General features: G+C 38.7%; 1 protein-coding gene across 1 annotated transcript in view; it reads right to left on the reverse strand.

The window, feature by feature from the left end:
* MAP3K5 (mitogen-activated protein kinase kinase kinase 5) overlaps positions 1 to 22,036 on the reverse strand; it is a 109,422-nt gene that overhangs the window by 33,062 nt on the left and 54,324 nt on the right. Inside the window, exons 8-12 of the mRNA XM_052784456.1 lie at positions 20,471 to 20,583; positions 13,863 to 14,022; positions 11,579 to 11,732; positions 8,565 to 8,672; positions 3,195 to 3,244 (exon numbers count right to left, since the gene is read on the reverse strand). Coding sequence (XP_052640416.1) covers positions 3,195 to 3,244; positions 8,565 to 8,672; positions 11,579 to 11,732; positions 13,863 to 14,022; positions 20,471 to 20,583 — 585 coding nt within the window. The remainder of the gene's footprint in view (positions 1 to 3,194; positions 3,245 to 8,564; positions 8,673 to 11,578; positions 11,733 to 13,862; positions 14,023 to 20,470; positions 20,584 to 22,036) is intronic.

Genomic DNA, 22,036 nt, shown 5'->3' on the forward strand with positions numbered 1-22,036 from the left:
ACACGTAGTACCCACTGACTTATACGACAGCAGAATTGGGGATGAATTTGCAAAACTCCAAAGACAAACAGGAAAGCACAATGTAGCATGGCCTTGTACCCAGCTCGTCTTCATCCAAAACTCCCCTTAGTCAATGAGAAATACTGCAAATGCTGTAATTACTGCTTACTAATACTTCCAGATGAAGCTACAGATAAAACAGTTGAGCATTGGCAGCAACCACATAAAAGCAGCTTGGTGGAACTTTTGTCTGTTTTCTACAAGTGTAGCAGTATAGACACCTCCCACTGTCGTAATTAAGTAGTCTGACAAGAATCCAAGAACTTGGGATGGAAAACGAACATGTTGTCAATTCTTAAGCTATAAAGAAAACTGGATGCAGATCTAAATCCAATTTTTTCACTATTTCTAACACTACATTCATCAGCATGACCTCTGAGGCACTCTCCCATGGAAACACCACAAGTAGCAGTTATTTCATAATCCAGAGCTTGTCCCAAACACTGAGAAAAAGCCAATTTGTAGTTTAGCAACTTCAGTCTGCTATTTTTTTTTTTTAATTTTTAAATTGGAAAAATAAAGACAGTATCTTCTTGCTCATATGATGTCAGTTCTGCAGAACTCTAGGGACTATTCCGGATAACCTAAGATGCAAAGCACCTTGGGGTAGCAGCCATGCTCCAAAAGCTCTGATGAAGCCTTTAGGATTAACAGTACTTTTTGGCCCAATTCCATAACAAACATTTGTGTTTAAGACATCAAGAAGGCACATGACAAAAGCAGAGTTATTTACATCGGCGCACCAACTGCTAATCTATGAGTTTGTTAGGCTAAACCCAATTACTATGACTCCCTGCATACAGAGTATGATTTAGCACTCTGCTGCTCAGAGAGCTCTATTTACTTTCCAAGCCCCTTTGCAATTCTTGAGAGCTGAACTCTATTACTCATGAAATAAGATGCTGATTACACCAGCTGATACATAGCACACAGAAATAGTGACCCCTCAGTCACTTCCTTCAAGTATTTACCAAAAACATTAGCCATATCAATGCTAGATGTCTCTTCAGACCTGCTGTCTCCTTATGTAATGCAGTAAATATTTATGGACGCCTTTGTTGAAAAAGCCTCCAAGATCATGTACAAAGACCTGCCTTGTACATTAAGGCTGCACTTCTAAAGCTGGTTCTTACTAGTCTAGAAAGGCTGAGAATCCTCATAAAGCTGGAAACTCCCCCTTCCTATACCGCTTTAAGTCTAGGAGCTTCAAAGGAGCCAAAAATAGTCTTGATACAAAAATAGATTAGAAGCAGGCCTGGTTCCGAAGGCTGTCCCACTCTGAAGAATACCTGCCTTCATAAAACTTGGAAAAAAATGTGAAAAACTCTGAAAAATTAAGTGATCAGAAACATGCATATATTTGGAAGGTAGGGCAGGGGGGGAAGCAAGAGAGGCATATTCAGTTTCATACTTGCATAAGATAAAGATTTCCCCCTGCAGCTCCTCATGGAGGCAGCCAGAGAGTTTTCTAAGAATTCACAGTGACTCTTGGCTCACTGTAAAGTCTTCCAAGTTGTTCTGGACATCTGTCCAGATGAACAGATTGTGAATTTAATTGACAAGTTAAATGAAAATTGACAGCTTAAATAACAAATGCAGAAGGGTACACCAGAAACAGCAGTACTGACCACAGCATGGTTTAATAAGGGAGAGGGAAAGGAAAAAGATTACAATAAATAAATACTTTTTTTTTTCTTTTTTTTAGAAGCACACAAAAACATACTGTAACCAAAACCCAAACCAGACTGAACTAAGCGTATCATTGCAATTTTTGCCTAAAATAAGCTGAATCCCACAGGATTGAATTTCTGTGCCTATTGATAGTTTGTTTTTTTAAGTTACTTTTTGGAAGGAAAAAGAATAATCCATCTGTGTAAAGACGTCCTGTAGACATAGCAACAGTTTTGTGTATATGGAACAGTTATTATTAGAACAGAGCAATGACTATTTTAAAAAAATGTAAGATTCCTGACTTTTTTTTTTTTTTTTAAAGATTACACTAAAAGCAAACACCAAAGTGGAAAGTTGCAGGATGCCAAAGTACAGAGAAATCCTAGGGGAAAAAAAAAAAAAAAAAAAAAAAAAGAGAGAGAGAGTAAGACAAAGAATTGATCTCGGGAGGTCACAGCAGTGGTAGAACACTGCTTTCTTACTATCAGAAGATACAAACTGCAAGGCTGGACCCTGCCAAACAGGGTGCACACTATGTTCAACCTGGGCTAGCAGAGCAGACCCACTAGCTCAGATTTGGCTGTTCTCTACTGACAATATGGCACACAATCCAGTAAAGAATTCTCCCTAGAAGACGTCTCCCTAGTAGACAGAAAACATTTTGCTGAAATCAAGCAAATAGATGGCAAAGTTCCTCCTTTGTCATTATCTCACAAGCCCTGGCCCAAAGAGGGAAGTGTGCTGAAGGAAAGAAAGGTGGCATTGAACATATAACTCATTCTCTTCTGATCCAGTCAAGCCAGTCTTGCACATGTCGTTCCTGATCCTATGATTTATTAATCCACGTTAACCTACTCTACATGAATCTCTGGGAGGTTAGGGGTTGATTCCCTCCCCTCCCCCCATTTACTCCCTTTTCTGCTCTCTCAGTCTTCAAGTTTTCACTTTGTGGTCTAACTACCACTCTGTGTTGACAGGCTCCTCTCCTTATAGGCCTTTTCTAAAACAGTTTTGCTGCCATAAACAGACAGTCAGAACTTGTCAGTTCCTCATATCCTCCCGCTCTGCATCCACATGTTACTTCCTGGCTTACATATTCCATGCACCAGGCAGCTCCTGGCTGTGACAGAACTCAGGTAAAATGACATGAGACATTGGCAGTTATTTTAATTCAATCTTAATTAGCATAAAGTAAGTGACTGCCAACTTTTAGAAAATATTAGTTCTTTAATTCAAGGGGCTACGTTAGCTAAGTTTTACATAATGAACTCTGCAAGTGGTCATTTCTGAATCTGGAATAAGACTCCTGGGGCTTTACTTAGAGCAGGGCATCTGTGAAAGTACCTGCAATACTCTGCTCCAATTCTGTCTCTGTTACTCCACAAAGGTCCACAGCAGCAGCGTAATACAATACTCATTCAATTACTCTTTTAATTTCAAAACATGAAAGGGAAACAACTTACCTTACTCCTCTGATAGAAGCAGCACTGAAGTTCCACTCATGGATACCCTTCTGTAACACGCAGAAGAGAATAAATAAATAAAACATTCTTTTTTGTGAATGAAGTGCCAGTAGGCATATCTTCTAGACTGAAACTCAAAACATGAAAAGAGAAACACTTGAATTACAACACCCTATTACCTTTTAACAGTTATTTTTCAGGGCATTCCCCCCCCCCCCCAAAACCAAAGCAACAGCAGTTCTAGATACAAGTTTTGGTTGGTTTGTTTCTTCACTGTTTACTCTGCAAACACAATATACTATTTTAGAAAGCATGCAAGCAAATCAGAAGATCAGAAGGTCTGCCAGTATAGCCTGGTCTGGGTGCTGAACGTGGGGTCACATGCAACCCTCTGGAAAGTAGGGGAAAAAAATTCCACTTCTGAGAATAACAAGAGCTTGCTCTGCGTGTTCAATGCCCTAGGCGTGTGGGAGGAGGAGGTGGAGAGAGCTACAAGCAGGAAGTCTGACACTGGAGAGCGAAGTGGGAGATTCTTGAAAAGTAGGAGGAATTGCCTGGGGAAGGAGCAGATCCGAAGGCCAAGTGTCTAAAGAAGCAGAAAGGAGGCTATTTCCCGAGGAATCCAGAAGAAGGCAGTAAGAACGCACCCAAACCCCTAAGAGCTGCTGGAGTAATAAACAAGGCTACAAGAAAGAAGCCACCCTATGAACACACAAAGAGCCAGGACTCACTCATTTTCAGATCTTTTAAATTTACATGTGTCACATTCAGCACAATTGATTTCTCTCTGCAGACCGTCATATTGCTCTATGTTTATGTTCTAATAAAACTTTACTGTAGGAAATGGAAGCCTTTTGTATCTTCTAAAGAAAACATTCTCCTTTCAGGAAAAGGTGGAACTACACCACCTCAAAGTCCTGGCAACCTTGCAAGCCCACCACAATGAGCAACATATTTAAAGAACCTCCGCTTTCTAGAGCTGAACGTCATTTGGCATTTTAGCGACCTGAGCAATTAAAAGGCAGAGAGACATTTCTTGCTGAGAGGTAATTTACAGCATAAGAGCATAGTGTCAAACAATCAAATGTATTCTAAAAGAGGACATGAAAATGTGTAGCTTATAAAACATTTCATGAATAGTGAGATATGCAGAAGTCAGAACAGATACACTGCCAAAATAGTTGCACAATGTGCAGGAAATGACAGAGGAAGTTACTCTCCCAGCTATAACAGCTTTCTATAAGGCTTCCTACAACAATTTTCTCCTCCTCTGTAATTCCCTCCTTCCTGCTCAAATCACATTAAAGGTTGTGATGCTAATATAAAATGCCTAACACAATGTACCAAAAATACAAGCAAACATCTTCTTTGAAGCACAAGCTTCACACTATTATAATTGTAAAGGACAAAGCGGTTAACTCCAATATCTCTTCAATGTTAAATGGGGGGAAGGGTTTCTCCAGTGGTGTACAGGGACAGGAGAATAGCCTGATATTAAGAAAAGGTGGGATTGCATCTTGAAGTGGAGGTACTAACTGATGCTAGTATGAAGCGCTTGTGAAATTACTCTTCAAGTTGCCTGGTTCTCTTGCATGAAGAAAGATCACCAACTCAATCCCTCTGCTAAGGAGGGTGTATCTGAACTGTCTTTTAATCCTCCCTCCACATACAAACTCTGACACTCTCCAATTTTCCATGCTTGGAAACTCTCTTCAGAGCTTAGCTATTGATACTTGTCCAATTCCCACTATTAGGAATAATCTGAAATCTAAGTAAGTTAAAATATATGTCCTGACAGGCAGACATGCTCAAGAAGTTAAACAAGAAGCATTAAGTACTGTGGGTTTTACACATCATCTACGTGCAATTAATCTCTCAGATTCATACATCTTTTATTCACCACACAAAGTTCTCAGGCAATGAAATAATATAAAAGTTCTCTCCTTCATGATCTTGCCAAGTTTTGAGTACATTGGAGTAAATATATCAGGCGTGCTATCCAAATTCAGCATCTGTTCTTTGGTTAGGCAAAAAAACACCAACCACCCAAAACAAAACTCAAAACGGATTCAGAAGCCAATGCGAAACAGAGACAGGCTGTTCTATTTCAAACTTGCAAACAGCACTGCTGCATTCCTCTAAACCCATGCGGAAAGGGCTGCTAAAATTAGGGAACTGCAAGGCAAAGGTAATGTGCATTCTACAAAATAAAATGCTATCTGATTCTTATAGGCATTTGTTTATGTTAAACTTGGTATTATTAAAAGGCATAAATGTTAAGATATGCTGCTAAAAAAGCCATGGAAAAGGAAGAGGTCACATTATTTATCCTGGTATTGAGTGTCATTTGCCTACTGATTACAAAATTGCCAGATGCAGGCTCCACTGAGTTCCAGTTTGGATTTGAAACAGAAATTCAGTTTCTTTGTGCATGAAAGGAAGTTCATACACTTCGTAACTCACAATTATTATCCTCAGAGCACTGATTGAATTTTGGAAAATAAGTAGAACCATTAATTTATAAGACAAAATGAACTGACATCTGAAGCACAAGCTAGGAAAGCTCTGACAGACCTATGGCAGACAGACTGAAATTAGGTAGTTGAAGAAGTTTTCAAACCCAGCTGTCTAACTTACCTTGCAGTAGGAATAGGAGGTCTTTGCTTGTTAATCAGCCCCTGAAATACCTGTTTTCAGCCTAGTAAGGATCAAAGTAAGAATCTTCCTCTTTGCAGTGGGTTGACAGTTAATACATCCATTTCCTTCACAAAATCTCTTATCAAAGACAAATATTATACTGGTTATATTCAACTGAAAAGGAAGCTGGTGTCTCCAAATTTTTCTAGTCCCTTTCTCCCTGTAAGGTTTCTGATGGATTCTAAGGACTTTGACAAACTTACAACAACAGACTATAATTGTACAGCTGAAGGGATAACTACCAAATTGCCCATTGCATTCTTTTGATGGGTATTACAGCTCACAGGGCAAGGATGCCTCCACTGTGTATCAATCAGATCCCAGGCTACTGAATAAGCTCACAACAGTAAGGATTCTGGCCAGAGCAAAAGTACTAGGGAGTGCATTTAAAACTGACCTTGTCTAATGTTATTGATTAACTCTAGTATTTTCTTATTTTTGCTGCCCTAGTGTGCAGAAAATACAGAGACACTCACCAAATCAGGAAGGAGGGGAGAAAAGAGGAAAAAAAAGGTATAACATTCTATAAAGAAGCTTTAAAAATGGAATAACAGGTTACAAAGTCTGCAATGCCAAAATACCTATCTACTGAACACCAAACAGGTACAGACTAATACACCCAAATCCTTCTCCCAGTCACAGGATGACTGGGTGGTCAAGTGACACTGACTATGAAAAAGCTCTGAAAAAGGCCGTTGCTGAAAGTATCAAGCAAAATAGCCCAGTAGCTGAAAGATACGTGAATGCACCTTGAAATACCATTTTTAGAATATTAGTGCACATGCTCAAGCAAGGTTAACTCAAACTGGAACATAAGAAGTCGTGGCAATGAAATGCCATGTGTGGCCAGGACACCAAGCCTACTTGTTTTGCCTAAAAAAACCAAACAGCCCAAACCACTAAGAGATATTAGAAATCTCCTTAAAACTACTCTAAGGTAAACACCAGAGAGAGAAAGGAACCACTTAAACACTGTGTTAGCAAAAGAACAAATGAGAGTGAAACGGCAACAAATTCAGACTGAAAGCTAGAAGACTTAAAAGTAACGCTCTACTTCACCAGCAGTATTCCACTCTAGGCTCTTCTAGAGGTGCAGTGGCATTCCCAAAGCACTTTCCAGCACAAAAGGTCATCTGTGAAACCTACACTATTCAGATTCAGAGCTTGATCACTTTATGTGAAACATTATACGGCAAGAGTTTCTGCAACAGAGGTGAACAGGATTCAATAGTCCAGAAAATTCCTTCTAGCCCTATGTTCCTTCTTATGCTATAGATAAGCCACTTAACAGAATGGAAAGTATTTTTTGGAGGTAAACTACATACACACAAATAAAAGCCTACAAAACAAACAAAAAAACCCATATACAAGTAGTTTCTAAATAGACTAAATTCTGAATACAGAAATACTTTCAGAACAGATATTTTACAATAGAAAGGTTTACTCTGTAGTACTGACAAATCATTATTTACTGGATGGCAAATTTGGTTTTGTCCAAGAATTGCATAAATTTATTTTTTATATTATTCTCAGAGGCTGAGCCTACTTAGAAAAACATCAGTCAGAATAAACCACAAATAAACAGAAATTCATTGGTCTAGGCAAACATTTCAGTTTGTGCTCAAAATATGCTATTTCAGCCACTGTCCACTTACATTTTCTCATGTACTCACAACAAAAATTCTAAGCAGTATGGCCTCACATATTCTGCATGCAAAAATGTTTCTCCTTCAACAGACTAAAAGTACAAAAGCTGAAGGATGGATTTCCTGAAAAATAGGTCTTCACTGTCCTATCCTGCAGGCAAACAAAATGCTTTCATGGAAGAATGAATAGTGCTAGTTCTTACAAATCACACTATCTCCATTGTTGTGCCTCCAGCTGACTCAGCCTCCATTCACTCTTCATATACTCCCCCCGTGTTTCTGTGCTCCTGTCCTTCTCTGAGGTTCTACGATGTCCTCCCTGTCTTCACTCTTACCAACATTTTGCTTCCTAAGCATCCCAGAATGCAATAACCATTCTAGGTTTTCCTCTCCCCTTGCATCTCCAGATTTTCTAAGCTCCTTTCCAAACATGTCTGGCTATCTCACACCTTGACATATGGACTTCCCAGCTTTTTCAATTTCTAGACCTTCTGAGCATCTATCTATCCTTCTGCCAAATATTTCTTTGGCTTTTGATTGATTCTGCTCCCCTTTTAAGACACCAGTCTCTATTACTTTCATGTTAAAGGAGTATTTACCACAGCTGACAAGTAATACTGCAAGTACAGAAGAAGATTCTTCTGTTTGTATAAGTAATTTATGTGACATTATTTGTATGATGACAGTATATTGTAAATTACTTATGAAATCTTAAGCAACAGACTTGTTGTATATTATGCACTGATTTAAAACCTGAAAGAAGATGCAAGTTATTTTTAAAAATGTAGAGAAAAGATCCATTGAACAAGACAAGCTTAAAGAAAAAGTTAAGAATGCCATATTAAAACTAAAAAAAACCACGATGGCAACATATGTCCACAGCATCTTCCTGTGTGTTACTGAAACACTTTTCTCCTTTGCAGAATCCATCATTAGATGCAACTGTTTACATGTTATATGCCTTATGTACCATGCATACTTTTAAATTGTGAAAAAAGTTACAACTACAGACAACATCATAGTATACCTTGTCATCAGGCAGCACATGCCAGATAGATACAGTCTTCTCCTCGGCTTCACTGTTGATGGAGAGATATGAGGGCTGATAGATTTTTGTTGGTTCCAATATTAAAACCTTGTAGAAAAAAAAAATTTTTAAAGAGTTAGTACAAAACATGTAGAACTTTAAAAAGTATTAAAATCTGTTAAAACTATTTCTGTAGTCATACCATAGCAGGAAAAACAGGGGAAACATAATGAAAGGTAAAATTTGGGGTACTGGGCTAGTTTAGTAAGGCTGACAGTAACTTAGGTTTAAAAAAAAAAAAAGCCAATTTTAACTTAGTTTTTCTATAAGGTTATTACGTGTCAATTGGTAGCTCATATTAATTTTCCAAATTATTTCTCTGACAGCTATCACATTTTAAAATATTTCTGTCACAATTCATTCTCTTGCAATGCCATTCAATAACCTCCATCTCCCACATGGACAGGATTCATGGTATACCTTTATCATCTTTTGGTAGAAGCGCATTTGGGTGAATCAGAAAAACACATCAACCTAGAGCTAGCCTGAACTGCTTTTGATTTAGACCACCATGAAGTATAGCCACCAGATCAAATTATTTTCTCAAAAGCAACGAGCACCACTGCAAGAGGCTGACAGCTAAAGATTATAGACAATTTCCTGGAATAAGTGAAACAAAAACTAGAACCATCACGTAAAAGAGATGGCATGCAATGCAGCAAGATTTAGTCTAACATAACCACTTAGTAAATGAAGCCAGCCACTCTGCCACTTTAATTATGTTCCGCCAAAATTACTTCCAGATCTTTAAAGCTTCCAGCATGCTTTAAAGGAAAGTCAACAAAAATTTGGCTATTTGAAGAAGTGTGGTTTCTTATTAGAACTGTTTATTTATTTTAGATTTTCAGTGGTTAAAATCTGATGTCTAAAACACCAATTCTATATTGCCTGTGTTTAAGGTATTCTCATTCTTCAGAATGTAAAGTATTGGTATTAATTAAAGAAAAAGCTACTTTTCCACTGCAGCACACATAAGAAGATTTCTAGCCCTCAGTGTTTAGCTGAAAGACATTTATAAAGTAGGACTAAGTTAAAGATGGTTAACAAACTGATAACCTCCTTCCTTTCTTCTGCCCTTCCCTCTCCCATAAAAGCTCCAATCAAACATAATCTTCCAAATATCCAAGACACAGAATTTCTCACTTGAAAATTTTTGAAGTTCAAAGAATTGCTTTAGGAAATAATGCTTGACTAGGGCAACTTGGTCTACACCTATTTAAAAAAAACCAAACAAACAAACACCTAAGCAGAAAATCATTTAAAGAGCCATGGCTTAGAGTCACCTCCTACAGAGTCAATGAGCACACAGATACACTGGAAGAAATGCAAGGCCAAATTTTAAAAAGTATCTAGGCATTTAACTCTGTAAATGATGACCAGTGGGACTTCAAATGTGTTGCTTGGCATCTCCAGACACTTATAACTTCTAAAATCTGGTTTAAACCATTTCACAGATCAGGGTCTTTAGCCTATAGCAAGTTACCCACACGCTATGTCATTTCTTCCTCCAAAGGCCAAAAAGAGGATGATGACACCGATGCTACCAGATAAGAGAGTAACTGACAGCTAAGCTAGTACCGATGGATAGTGAATTCCTTAAGTTCAAGCTCTGAGAACAATTCACAATAAGGAAATCTGCAAAAAACTTTTTAGAATAAATTATTTATAAGAATCTGGGAGAAGGGAGGGAAAAGAAAGTTACTATGTTTCATTTTGTTGACTTGTTGAATGGTGTGATTTTCCTTCTGAATAGGCACAAATAGAATTTTTGTATTATGAGAGATCATGTACGTCTGTCCGCAACACCAGCATAGTTTCCTGTACAACACAAACTATATGGTCACTGGGTTTATCTTTTGGCTTATGCTATCACAATGTTCTGTTTTGGTTTGTCTCTTAATAAAAATCCAAACCATTTGACTTGGACAGTTTCATAAGTCAGAGCCTATATTAAATATCTAATCGCACCACTTCATCATCAAAAAAAAAATCTAAAAAGAATATGGCCTTGTCTTTTACAAAAACCAGAGGATTCAAAATATTTTTTGCTTCCCTGCAAAACTTTACATCCGATCTCCTCGGAGGAGAACCAGGCTCCCTAGAGAGTCTCATGTTGCTTTCACTTTACTGCCTCAAGCTGTTGCTGTTCAACACTAGAGTCTTCCTTATGGTTTATTATCTCATCTACACACGGAAGCCAAAAGAACTGTACAAAACAACCAGTATGCGCTTCAAGTATCTGGGAGACAATAGCAACTGCTATTTAAAACAAAAAGCTGTATTTGCTAATGGTTAGCTGAAAGGAATACCCAAGATATTATTTCCCATACACATATAGTTAATATGTACAGGGAACAACAATCTTTTTACAGTGTACTTTCAGAATGTTGTAGAACACCAGGGTATCTAATAAAAATTTTCAGCAAAATGTTTGTGTAAGAAATCAGAAAAGTGCATATATATGTATACTTATAGTGCAATGTTGTTGAAATACATTGTCTAGTAGCTGGAACAATAGACTTCTGACTGCTTGGGCTGATTTTTAACCTCTAAGAGCACAGGCTTAATTGGCAGTAGCATATGCAAAGCCTGCTGAGCTAGAAAGAGACTGAAATTAAATATCTTTTCTTCAAAACATAATATAGTTAATATAGTATCACCTGGAATGCACTGCAAAGGTTTGCTTTAGAAGTATACCCATTGGTAGCAAACACTAAATAGCAAAATTCTATCTTGACTTTTTTCCTCATTACTTTCATATGGAACACACTGTGCAATCCCATTGTAGCTACATGCAATCAATTAAAACCAATCTAATATGCAGGCCAAATACATTTCTTCTGGACAAGCAGTTTATTGTCTGGCAACCTAAAAACAAGCAGTGTTTTGTGTTCATTTCCTTCATGTCACAATTTATTAAAAAAACCCAAACTAACAATGAAACAACCACTTACTGGAAATCGAACTACAGACACATCTGTCTTGGTGGCTTCAACAAGGAAGTCCATCCAGAAGTCCACAAGTTCCTGTTTGGCCGTATGTTGTTCTGGAGTCAGTTTCTTAAAATGCTGATATATCAAAATAGTCTCTACAATAGACTTCAGGTACCTGCGATCATCCAAGCATACATAGATTATAAATTCAATACAGTTTGTAAATGATAATGTCTCTACCTTTAATCACAACTGAAACATTCACCACTGCAACACCAAGGCAGCCGGTAAGATTTTGGTTCCCTAGGATTGCTTTTAATAATAGCAATTCCCCATTTAGAACTGGAAATGTAGCTGCTACATTAGTAACCTGAAATACAAATGAGTTCTGGGACACTCCTTCCTGCATATATTCCTGATCCTGTCTGCTATCCTAAACCATGAAAGCTTCATGAAATATCTAAATCCTCTACCTATGGACCAAACTGAGCCCATGTCAAACTTGTTTCAGTAGTGACCAACCTCAAATAAAAACCCAGGTGACAAGTCCACTAGTTTAACTTTCTACACTGTTCTGTCTTCGTTATTGTATCTGCATTGTCAGTTAACACAGATTTCTAAAACACGACACTTCTGGAACTGACTATCCTATAAAGATGACAACAGCTATGCTAAGCAGCCTTTGGCATTGCTAGGGAAGGACAACAGCAGTGCTGAATGTCTCCCCTAAATGCAGCTCTCTCTGCTGTTCTACTTTCTGGGGCTGATTTATGGGGCTTCTCATAACATTGCTTTCTCTTGGCATTTTTGAAAAAAAGTTGTAAACATAATCTTATGCAATTTTTACGAATATTACAGCAATGAGATACACATGCTTAAAGAGGATTTACCACAGCTACACCTTATTGCAATTAGACTATTCATGGAAGCTTTGTTTCCAGGCTTATGATAAGAAGGTATAATGTAAAGTCAGAGATCCTTTTGGGAAAGTTCCATAGCTGTGCATTTTCCAGTCACCCTTCTTAGGCCATGGGGATGTCTGGCTTAAGGTACTGTATCTACTCCCCTTTGCACCAAGTGGGCTCTGCTGAACAGCCCGCAACAGACTGGGCAGGAATTGCTCACAGGAGAAATCCTTCCTGAAACACAAGTGAGTGTGCTGCATTCTCAGAGTTTAATTCACAGATTTAAACTCCAAAGGCAATGGTAACATAAAATCCTGACAACCAGGCATTCATAAACTCCGGAAAACTCTACCAGAAGGCTTCCAGAGAGTGCCATCCAGCTTCTCAGTAAAACATGCACATAATAAAAATGGAAAACCTTGCAGATAAATACACCGTAAACAGCATTTCTAAAATATTTGGTCAGAAAATCAGAGTTCTTAATTTTGACATAATTCCTATGTTATGTGAATACAGAAGTTTAGCATTTCCATATTTTAGCACACATACATACATTCCCCTCTGATCAGCTTTTGGAGACACTTTCTAGAACAAAAATACATAGGCTGTGATGTATGCACTCTTTCAAATGACAACTTTTTTTGGTCAGAAAAGAGTCTTGGTTCTCCCCAGCTAACAGGATCCCAGCCCTCGATGAACAGGTGACTGGTGCTTACTTGCTGCCTATATCCAAAGCAGAACAGGTGCCGGGAGCCTGCTGCCAGAGCAGACATCTCTGGGCCTTTGCAAAACAGATGTTGAATCTACAGGGTTGTCTTTAATGCTAGATTTACAACATTTCTGTTCATTGGAATTTAATCTGCATTCTTCTCAATCATAATGAGATGCAACTTGCACTGTACAGCTCATTCATGTTCAAGTTCCTAAACCAGCTGGTATAACCAATAACCACCACAGTATTCCAAGGTATATCCATGCCTATATAGCCAAGCTGTCTGCACTTCCAAAACCTTTCAGGCAGTTATGATTAAACCCACATGTTACTACCACTTCTCTTCAGCAATGTAACCACTGAAGCATGGTGCCTACAAGCAACTCCACCTTTCCCCTTTTGCCCTCAGAAGAGCCTCGAGCCAATGGTGAATCTGTCCTTCTCAGACATCAAATTAAAGACCCATATCAAATCTGTTCCTGAATAAGGGCAAAAGGGGAAGAGTCTCCCTTGTCTGGGTAAAAGTGCAGTGAAACAATACACAGACAGCAAAATCTGTTAAAAGAAAAAAACCAAAACACACCCCAAACCAATCTCCCATCAGATAAATACGATGCCAAATGTGAAAGCTGAAGGACTCCAATGTTTCAATACATATCAATGTACATGATCTTGTTTATCACCTTACCATGCTGGTGCCTTTAGCTTAAACAGCTTTTCTGAAGCCTGGATCACTCTTATATGGTCATTAGCCAACATACTGGCCCCCAAGAAAGATCCTACTTCCCAATAGCTCTGCAGTTTCTCCAAGCTCCCCTTTTTACCAAGCAGGCTGCTGATCTTTACTCCTGTAGTAAAAAGAATAATAGGTCACAGGAATTATTAATACAGTTTTAAAATATCAATTTCCCTGATTTGAAATCTATTAATTGCTTAAATTACCATAACCTCTCCATTTCAATGAAGTAAGATGGAAATCATACTTACCAGTTTGTGTTATATGCCTTCCAAACTCCCTAAGCGATAGTGGATTATTTTTTTTTCTCCCCTCCCCCTCTTCCTAAAGGCTTCTCAAGAAAGGAACTTTAAGACATCGCTGTCAGGACAAGGCCACAGTCAGATTACCTATGTTATTGCATGGACCTCATCTACAAAGGTAAATTGGGGCCTTAGGCTACACAACATAGCTGTAAAAACTTAACAGATGCTGAATAAGGCACCTATTATGTTTTTTTCTGCTTTGTTTTTTTGACTTACAAGTCCCAAGCCCCAAACTTACCTTTATAGACAAGGTCCCATGCAGAAGGAACAGATGATCCACTGGGCTTCTTCCAGCAGTGATGTTCTTTTAATTGCCGCAAATCCTACCCCAATGAAAGACATCTATTAATATTCATAAGTCCCTCAGCAACTCAAGGCTATGGAGAGCCCCAGGTTTTATTTTGACTTGCTAAGTTTTCTGAGAACTGCAAGTTTCCCTGTGGCCTTCAGGATGATTTTTAGTTCATATTAGCTGCTACATACTTGTAGCTAGCATGAGATACACTATCCCATCCCCCGCAAATAAAACAATTTGCAGCTTACAAGACAAGCCTCTTTACCACCATAGTCTTTTATTCACTTTTCCCACACTACTCCGCTATGACAGTTTCCCTCCCACATCACATTCCGTTGTCCTTGATATTAAGGCTGAGTATTCACAAGAAATTTCAATGCAATTGTTGACCTTTTTTTTCCCTTAACCTTCCTTCAGTAGCAAGCAGACTAAACTTTGTGCTGGAAGCAGCAATAAATCTTATCAAGATGGATAGACACTACATTAGCTACATTTCAGTCTACAAAATTCATCTTGTTTCCTCACATTGTTCACATTTTTATGTTATCAACATCAGACAATAAATGTTTTTAAAATGTAAAATTGTATCCAAGAGGTCTATAGCCTATTTCACATCTATATTTCACACTTTGTACTCTCTTGCTAACAAGAAATAGTCATGCTTGAGTAACATACAGAACAAAATAATACTTAAATCATACAAAAACATTATTTGTTTGCTTCTTGGGAAAGAAGTTTGTTTAGTTATTCCTGAAGGAAAAAAATGCAATAGATTTTACAAAATATCTCAGATGCGAGACATGATGCAATGTACATCACCGCCATCAACTCCACAACATACAGAGGTGACCATCCCTATGTCTATCAGCTTTGCAAGGCTTTAAGCCAGGGTGCTGTATGCATGCACACTGTCAAGAGACCGCTTGAGGATGTACACCTTGGGTGTACATTGTCAGTGTAGGATAGGAAGGGGGAATTTGTGATAAATGTGTTCAACTTCAGTTGGGTTCTAGAAAGCAAAACCTACACACTATGCACACAACACAGTAAATGGAAAAAACTAATCTCCTCCAGGACCCTAGAGTAACACTACTCAGCAATATCCTCAAAGGCTGAAGGGCTCTGCTAGAACATCTAAAACATTTGCATGCACATGACAGCAACATACAAGAGCTGATAGACACCTACTAACTTCCACAGGCTTTGAATGTGATCTCATCACAAGGGAAGTAAGGAATTGGTATCACAGGGATACATGAATCATTTCAGGTGGGTATACCTTTGCTGGTAGGAAGGGGAAAGGGAGCAATTTAGCTGTGCGGAGGGCCTTCGCTGAGTACTGGGCGATGGCACTCACAGTTGCAGTGACCGCTGACAAGCTATCACAAACTATTTGTCACAGCGAGCAACAGCACTGGTCGCTGGTTCACAGGCTTGCATACTCCGCTATGCTTCATTGCGTCTGCAGGAACTCACCCATCACAACCCTTCAGTGCTCCAGACGTGGTTAATGGAGCCAAAGCAAGGTACAAACTGAGTGTGTTGTTTTGATGAAAGGTACAACTCACATGGGAAGGGAGTGGGATTACTGGTGTGGCAGGGAGAAGTGTTTGTTAGGAGGGTAAGACTGGTGATAGCAAGGATTTTGAGTCCCAGCTCATGGAGTAAGGGAGAGCTATAGGAAGATGGTGGGAAAAAGGATGGATGTGTAGCAGCAATGATATCTGAGGACACCAAGTTTGGGAATCGTTACTGTTACGTAGTCTGAATGAACTGGAAGTTTTAGCCAAGTATTTTGTGAAGTGGATCCTATTACCATAGAGAAGACAACCTCAACCTTTCATCAAATTCTTCCAAGAAAGATGAGGTACTCGGTGCTGAAACTCACTCTAGTTTGCTGACCTTCCTCTACAAAGCTCATCTATAAACTTACTTACCCCTGAAAGGCAAGTTGGAAAAATGCAGTTGCAGCATGGAGACATTAGCAATAGGTTCAAAGGACTATAACTAATTTATAAAGGTGGGTGGGGCTTTTTTGTTTTGTTTTCCAGTGGGGTTGGTCTTTTCTGGGGGATGGGGGAACAAAAAAACCTTTCTGTGCAAACATGCAAAGTGAACACCTGCATGAATTTCACTCTGAGCTTGTGGTCTCCTTGTATAATTTCTCTTCTTTAGTTTATTTTGATTTCACCATCTTGAAAAGTTTTTTGAGTATATAAGAAAATCGAGGCAAAGTCAAGACATTCTCTCCTTCCATGATAAACTTGGCGTTCACGGGGGAGAAAAAAAACAGCAGCTGAATTCCAGTATATTTTATCAAAAATATTTTGCCTTAAAAATAAATGAGCCAAAATAGAGAAACCATTAATGCCAGAAAAGCCACTGTTTTTATAATGCCAAGAATATACCCACAGCTTGAAGAAAATAAGATACAGAAGTAGATATTACCAGTTAAATATTACTATGAAGGCTTTATAAATAAACTGCTTTCCTTGCTCAAATATTGACAGAGCAATTCATATTACAGGATCCTTTGTGTGTCAAAGCTGCACAGCCTGCAGAGATCATTACTGTCAATGCACTTACTGAGCACTGCATTTCTGTTTCAAAGTTCTGCAATTTTGTACAGTTAAGAAAGCAGTACTGTTCAGAAAATAGAAGGAGGATTTTCATTAATGCTTCACATGATTATTTAGTTGTGGACTATTATCTGACAAGTAGAGGTAGGAACTTTTAGAAGGCAAATTTTCTGATATGATGCAGATTGGTAGAAATTCTCTTGGATACTGGACTTAGTTTTACTGGAGTTATTACATCACTGCCAATGTAATCAGCTATGCATCTTCTAATTACAGCCCTCTGAAGTGCTGTTAGGGACCATATCCTTCCTTAGCCTTTCCCAACCTACCAATATAATTTCCATATAACCTGGCCTGAACTTTAACCAGCTTGCTCTCACCTCTCTCCCCATCTCCCACCAGAAGACAGACTTCCTTTAATTTCTGTGTGCTACAGATAATGCGGCAGGTGGACACCAAACTGAAAGCACTGCCAGGCAAATCTAACTACTGCTAACGAATGGTCTTGTATACACAGATCTAAACAAGAAGTGACATCAAAAGAATGACACATATTTAAGAGATTCTTGGGACAGGAAAAAAAGAAAAAATCAAAATGTTTTCCCACACAGCCTCTGTGGTTTTGTTTAAAACATTAACGTTAGCCCAAGACCAATAAAATAATACATTACCCTCAGAATCTAGCACAACTCAAGCCAGCTGACAAACGTCACTGTACAAAGACAAATGTACGGTCTTGCACCTGGAAAAACATGATCCAGGAGTGCAGCACAGGCTGGGATCTACCCTGCTGGGGAGCAGCTTTGTGGAAAGGGACCTGGGGGTCCTGGTGGACAACAAGCTCAATATGAGTGAACAGTGTGCTGCTGCAGCAGAGCAAGCCAACAGGATGCTGAGCTGGATCAACAAGGGCATCACCAGCAGAGATAAAGAAGTCGTTATCCCACTCTACTCAGCACTTGTCAGGCCATACCTGGAATACTGCGTTCAGCTTTAGTCCCCACTATACAAAAGAAGATATGGACAGACTGGAGAGGGTCCAGAGAAGGGCCACAAAGGTGAGCAAAGGACTGGCAAGCCTGCTGTATGAGGAAAGGCTGAGTGAACTGAGTTTGTTCAGCCTGGAGAAAAGAATTTAAGGGAGACCTTATCACTACGTTCCAGTATTTAAAGGGTGGCTACAAAGAAGATGGAGACTCTCTTTTTACAAGGAGTCATGTGAAAAAGACTAGGGGTAATGGGTACAAGTGACTCGTAGGGAGATTCCGATTGGACACAAGAGGAAAATTTTTCACAGTGGGAACAATCAGTCATTGGAATAATCTCCCCAGAGAAGTGGTGGATTCCCCAACATCAGACACTTTTAAGATTTGGCTGGACAGGGTGCTAGGCCACCTTGTCTAGACCGTGCTTTTGCCAACAAAGGTTGGACCATGTGATCCTTGAGGTCCCTTCCAACCTGGCGTTCTATGATTCTATGAACAGTGACCACAGCCTTATCAACAAGAAATCAATGACCAGTGACACACATAGGGTCTATATTATATATGTATTTGAAAACTTGTTTCAAAATAGCTAAGTCTGAGGCTTAAAGTATCTTGAAAATACTTCCCATAACAAAATAAGAAAGATAGACACTAGTAGATAACAGCAGGGGTTGCTATATCAAGGGTTTTCAGCAGACGCCAAGTAAATGTTTACGTAAGAGAGGGGCACAGCAACAGCTCAAAAAAAAAAAAAAATTTTCCACCAAATAGCCACCAGATATTTCTCCACTAAATCATTCATCAGCCATATATGAAACCTTAAGTAATAAGGAACCTTAATTTCTGTAATGTTCTCCGTACAACCGACAGGGAAAACAGCACTGGACAAACTCACAACAAGATGATACCAAACATCTGATCCCTACAAATAACAGCCAGATTTCATCAGTACAATTAATTTGTCCAAATCTAGTTGGCTGTAGCCTGCGTGCAATTGAGAAGTTTCTTTAAAATGGAGGGATTCAAATTAAACTACACAATAAATACAGCCCAGCTTTGCTAAACTATCTAATTTAAAATTAGGCCAGCTGAGTGAATATTTGCAAATGCTATGTAGGAAGAAAAACATGTATTTTTACCTCCTACACTGGCACAAGAATTCAAATTTCAGTGCAGGACATGAAAGTATTCTATCTGACCCAAAAAGCAAAATCTCACCCACTCACAGAAGGGCAAATACAGTAGCTGAGGCAACTCTATGCAGCCTATCACATCCAAGTGAATACCTTCATTCATACCAGAGAACTTTAATTTCACTTCCATTATCTATGTGAAAGTAACCATCTTACTCTGACCTTCACACTCAAAAAGACCTTCTCTATGTAGAAAATTACTTGCAGACATACAGTACACACCTAACTTCTAAACTAGAGCAGTGGCTGATTACAGATATATTCTGTGGAGCAAAGAACGTTGTTCCTTTCTCACTTGGCTACCTCTTCAGGAGACAGAAGGATAAAAAAGACTTTACAATAATTCAAGAATTATGGAAATTCATGGAGAAGAATGCCAGTTGAAAAGGATATGTTACTACACATTACAACTTTCAGTGCTTTCTCCCATACCTTCCCTGAAAGTATTACTGACTAATCTTGACTTTGCACTCTCCTCAAATCCAGCAAAATCACAAACAAAATGGACACTTTAATTCTTCCTTCTTAAGAAAGAAATTTTTTACGATGAGGGTGGTGAGATGTTGGACGAGGTTGCCCAGGGAATTTATGAATGCCCCGTCATTGGAAGTGTTCAAAGTCAGGCTGAGCAACCTGGTCTAGTGAAAGATGTCCCTGCCCATGGCAAGGGGGTTGGACTAGATGGTCTTTAAAAGATCCCTTCCAACCCAAACCAGTCTGTGATTCTATGAATACAGACATTCAGGAAACCTCAAAAAAAGTATTGGAAGAGAAACATTCTTCTCTCAGCCCATCCCAAGCTCAAGTGCATTTTCCCCACTCTTTGGATGGACTTTTTGTCCATATTCCCTACAGTTCTACAGGGGGTTTTGTTTGTTTATTTTTAAGAATGCTAGCTGGAACTGGATTGTCCCTTCAGGTGTTCCTGTTTCATGCAAATGATGCCATTGCAAAGAAGGGCTGTCATTTTTCACTAAGTTCGGGTAACCAGTTAAGACCTTGAAACTGGAACCAGGTCTTCATGACAGCGCTCACCCATGGTCAGGTGGGATCAGTGGTGGTGGGGCAGACCAGCTTAAATATTCACATGCTCACTATCAAAGCATTCATATGCAACCATCAGATTTTTCCCCTACAACAGTGGGTGGTGTCATACTTTCACTAGAATGCGATTTCACTGTGAATTTGCAAGCTATAATTACCAACTTTCCGCAGCTCAAAAGAGGTATCAAAGCAATGTCCAGCTGCCAGGAGGAGTACTGCATAATTAATTCCTGACTGTAATGTTGGCTCTGACTCAAACGCCTTTTTGAACCTAGAAAAAAACAAACATACAAGTTTACTTTCTAAATAATGCGATCTAATAGGGACATAATTATACTTTTAGGTACTTTAAGTGCTTATCTTCTGTTTACACAGCAAGAATCCATGGAAGCAAAAATATTTCTGTTTTCCACACATGCTTTGTGGTTATTTTGGGGAGTCCGTTATTTATACATCCTCCTCCCATTTCCTTTCCCCATACACAACAAGCACAGACCCTACTCATCCATCCCAGTAAAGTTATAGTATCTTACTAGATTTCCAATTTTATTTGAGATTAAAGAAAAAAATACTATGAGCTTCTAAGAGACCTGTTTCACAGTTATATTAATAAGCTCATAAATTTACTCTTAAGTATACAAATTTTCACTGACTTGAAACCTTAGATTCTATTGTGGATCTGCTACAGTGACATACAAGCATATCAAAATGTATAAGCACAAAAGCAAGTGATACATGAACATACTTCGCATTTAGCTATGATTTCAGCTACTCCAAATTTTATTCTTTACTGAGTGTCTCATTGACATCATCCTTATGAGTCTATTCACATAAAAAAGGACTGTATCAGATTTCATTCTCCTCAAGAGGAAGTGAGCGAGCCAGAGGAACGGCAGTGGTATTCACCTAGCCTAAATCTTGTCTTAAAAGAAGTTGAGGGTCTTCACACAAACACTGTCCTCATGCTAGCAAAGCACGTTGTGGTGACAACAGCAGACCTACAGTGCTTTAAACTTGTTCTACAGAGTGAGAACGTGTTTGGTTGCATATACATACACCCCCCCCCCCCCGCCCTGTAAGGAGGAGGCAAACAAGACTATCATATGTGAGTTAAGGAGCACAAGAGATTCAGTTAACACAACTCTGCTACAGTAAAAAGCAATGGAGTTTAAAATTACTTTCAAAAGAATGGGAAAAATCCAGACAAACAGATGGATTATATAAAAAAAATTAAGCAGGTTGTGAGATTAACAGAGAAGTAAGGAAAGAAAAATAATCTATGCAAAAACTAAGAATTTGGCTTCCAGACCACACTTTGACATGTAAGCAAATCTAAGGCATTTTGATCCTAGCAGGCCAAAAATATGGCTGGTTTGTAATTTTTTAATTTTATTTTGTTTGTTGTTTTTCCTGCTCTAATGATTCAGGACTTTGCATCCTCTAGCATAAGCTCTGCTTTCCAAAACTGCAAGACAGGCTTCTCTTCAATCTGTTACAGATACACTCTTTCTATACTCCAGCTGCCCACCTCCAAAGAACTTAATCATTAGACAAGAGTCTAGTCCTCTAAAAAAAAAAAAGCATGATGAGCAGAGTAGACTCAATTAATGCTTTTCCTTCATCATCTGCCCTTCCTTTTGTACTGTGAGTTACAACAAAACAATGAAGAAAGTACATACAAAATATTTTCGCTCACTTAAAAAAAATAAACCACAACCCACAAC

This window comes from Harpia harpyja, chromosome 4 (assembly GCF_026419915.1).
Source record: "Harpia harpyja isolate bHarHar1 chromosome 4, bHarHar1 primary haplotype, whole genome shotgun sequence".
NCBI classification, from domain to species: domain Eukaryota; kingdom Metazoa; phylum Chordata; class Aves; order Accipitriformes; family Accipitridae; genus Harpia; species Harpia harpyja.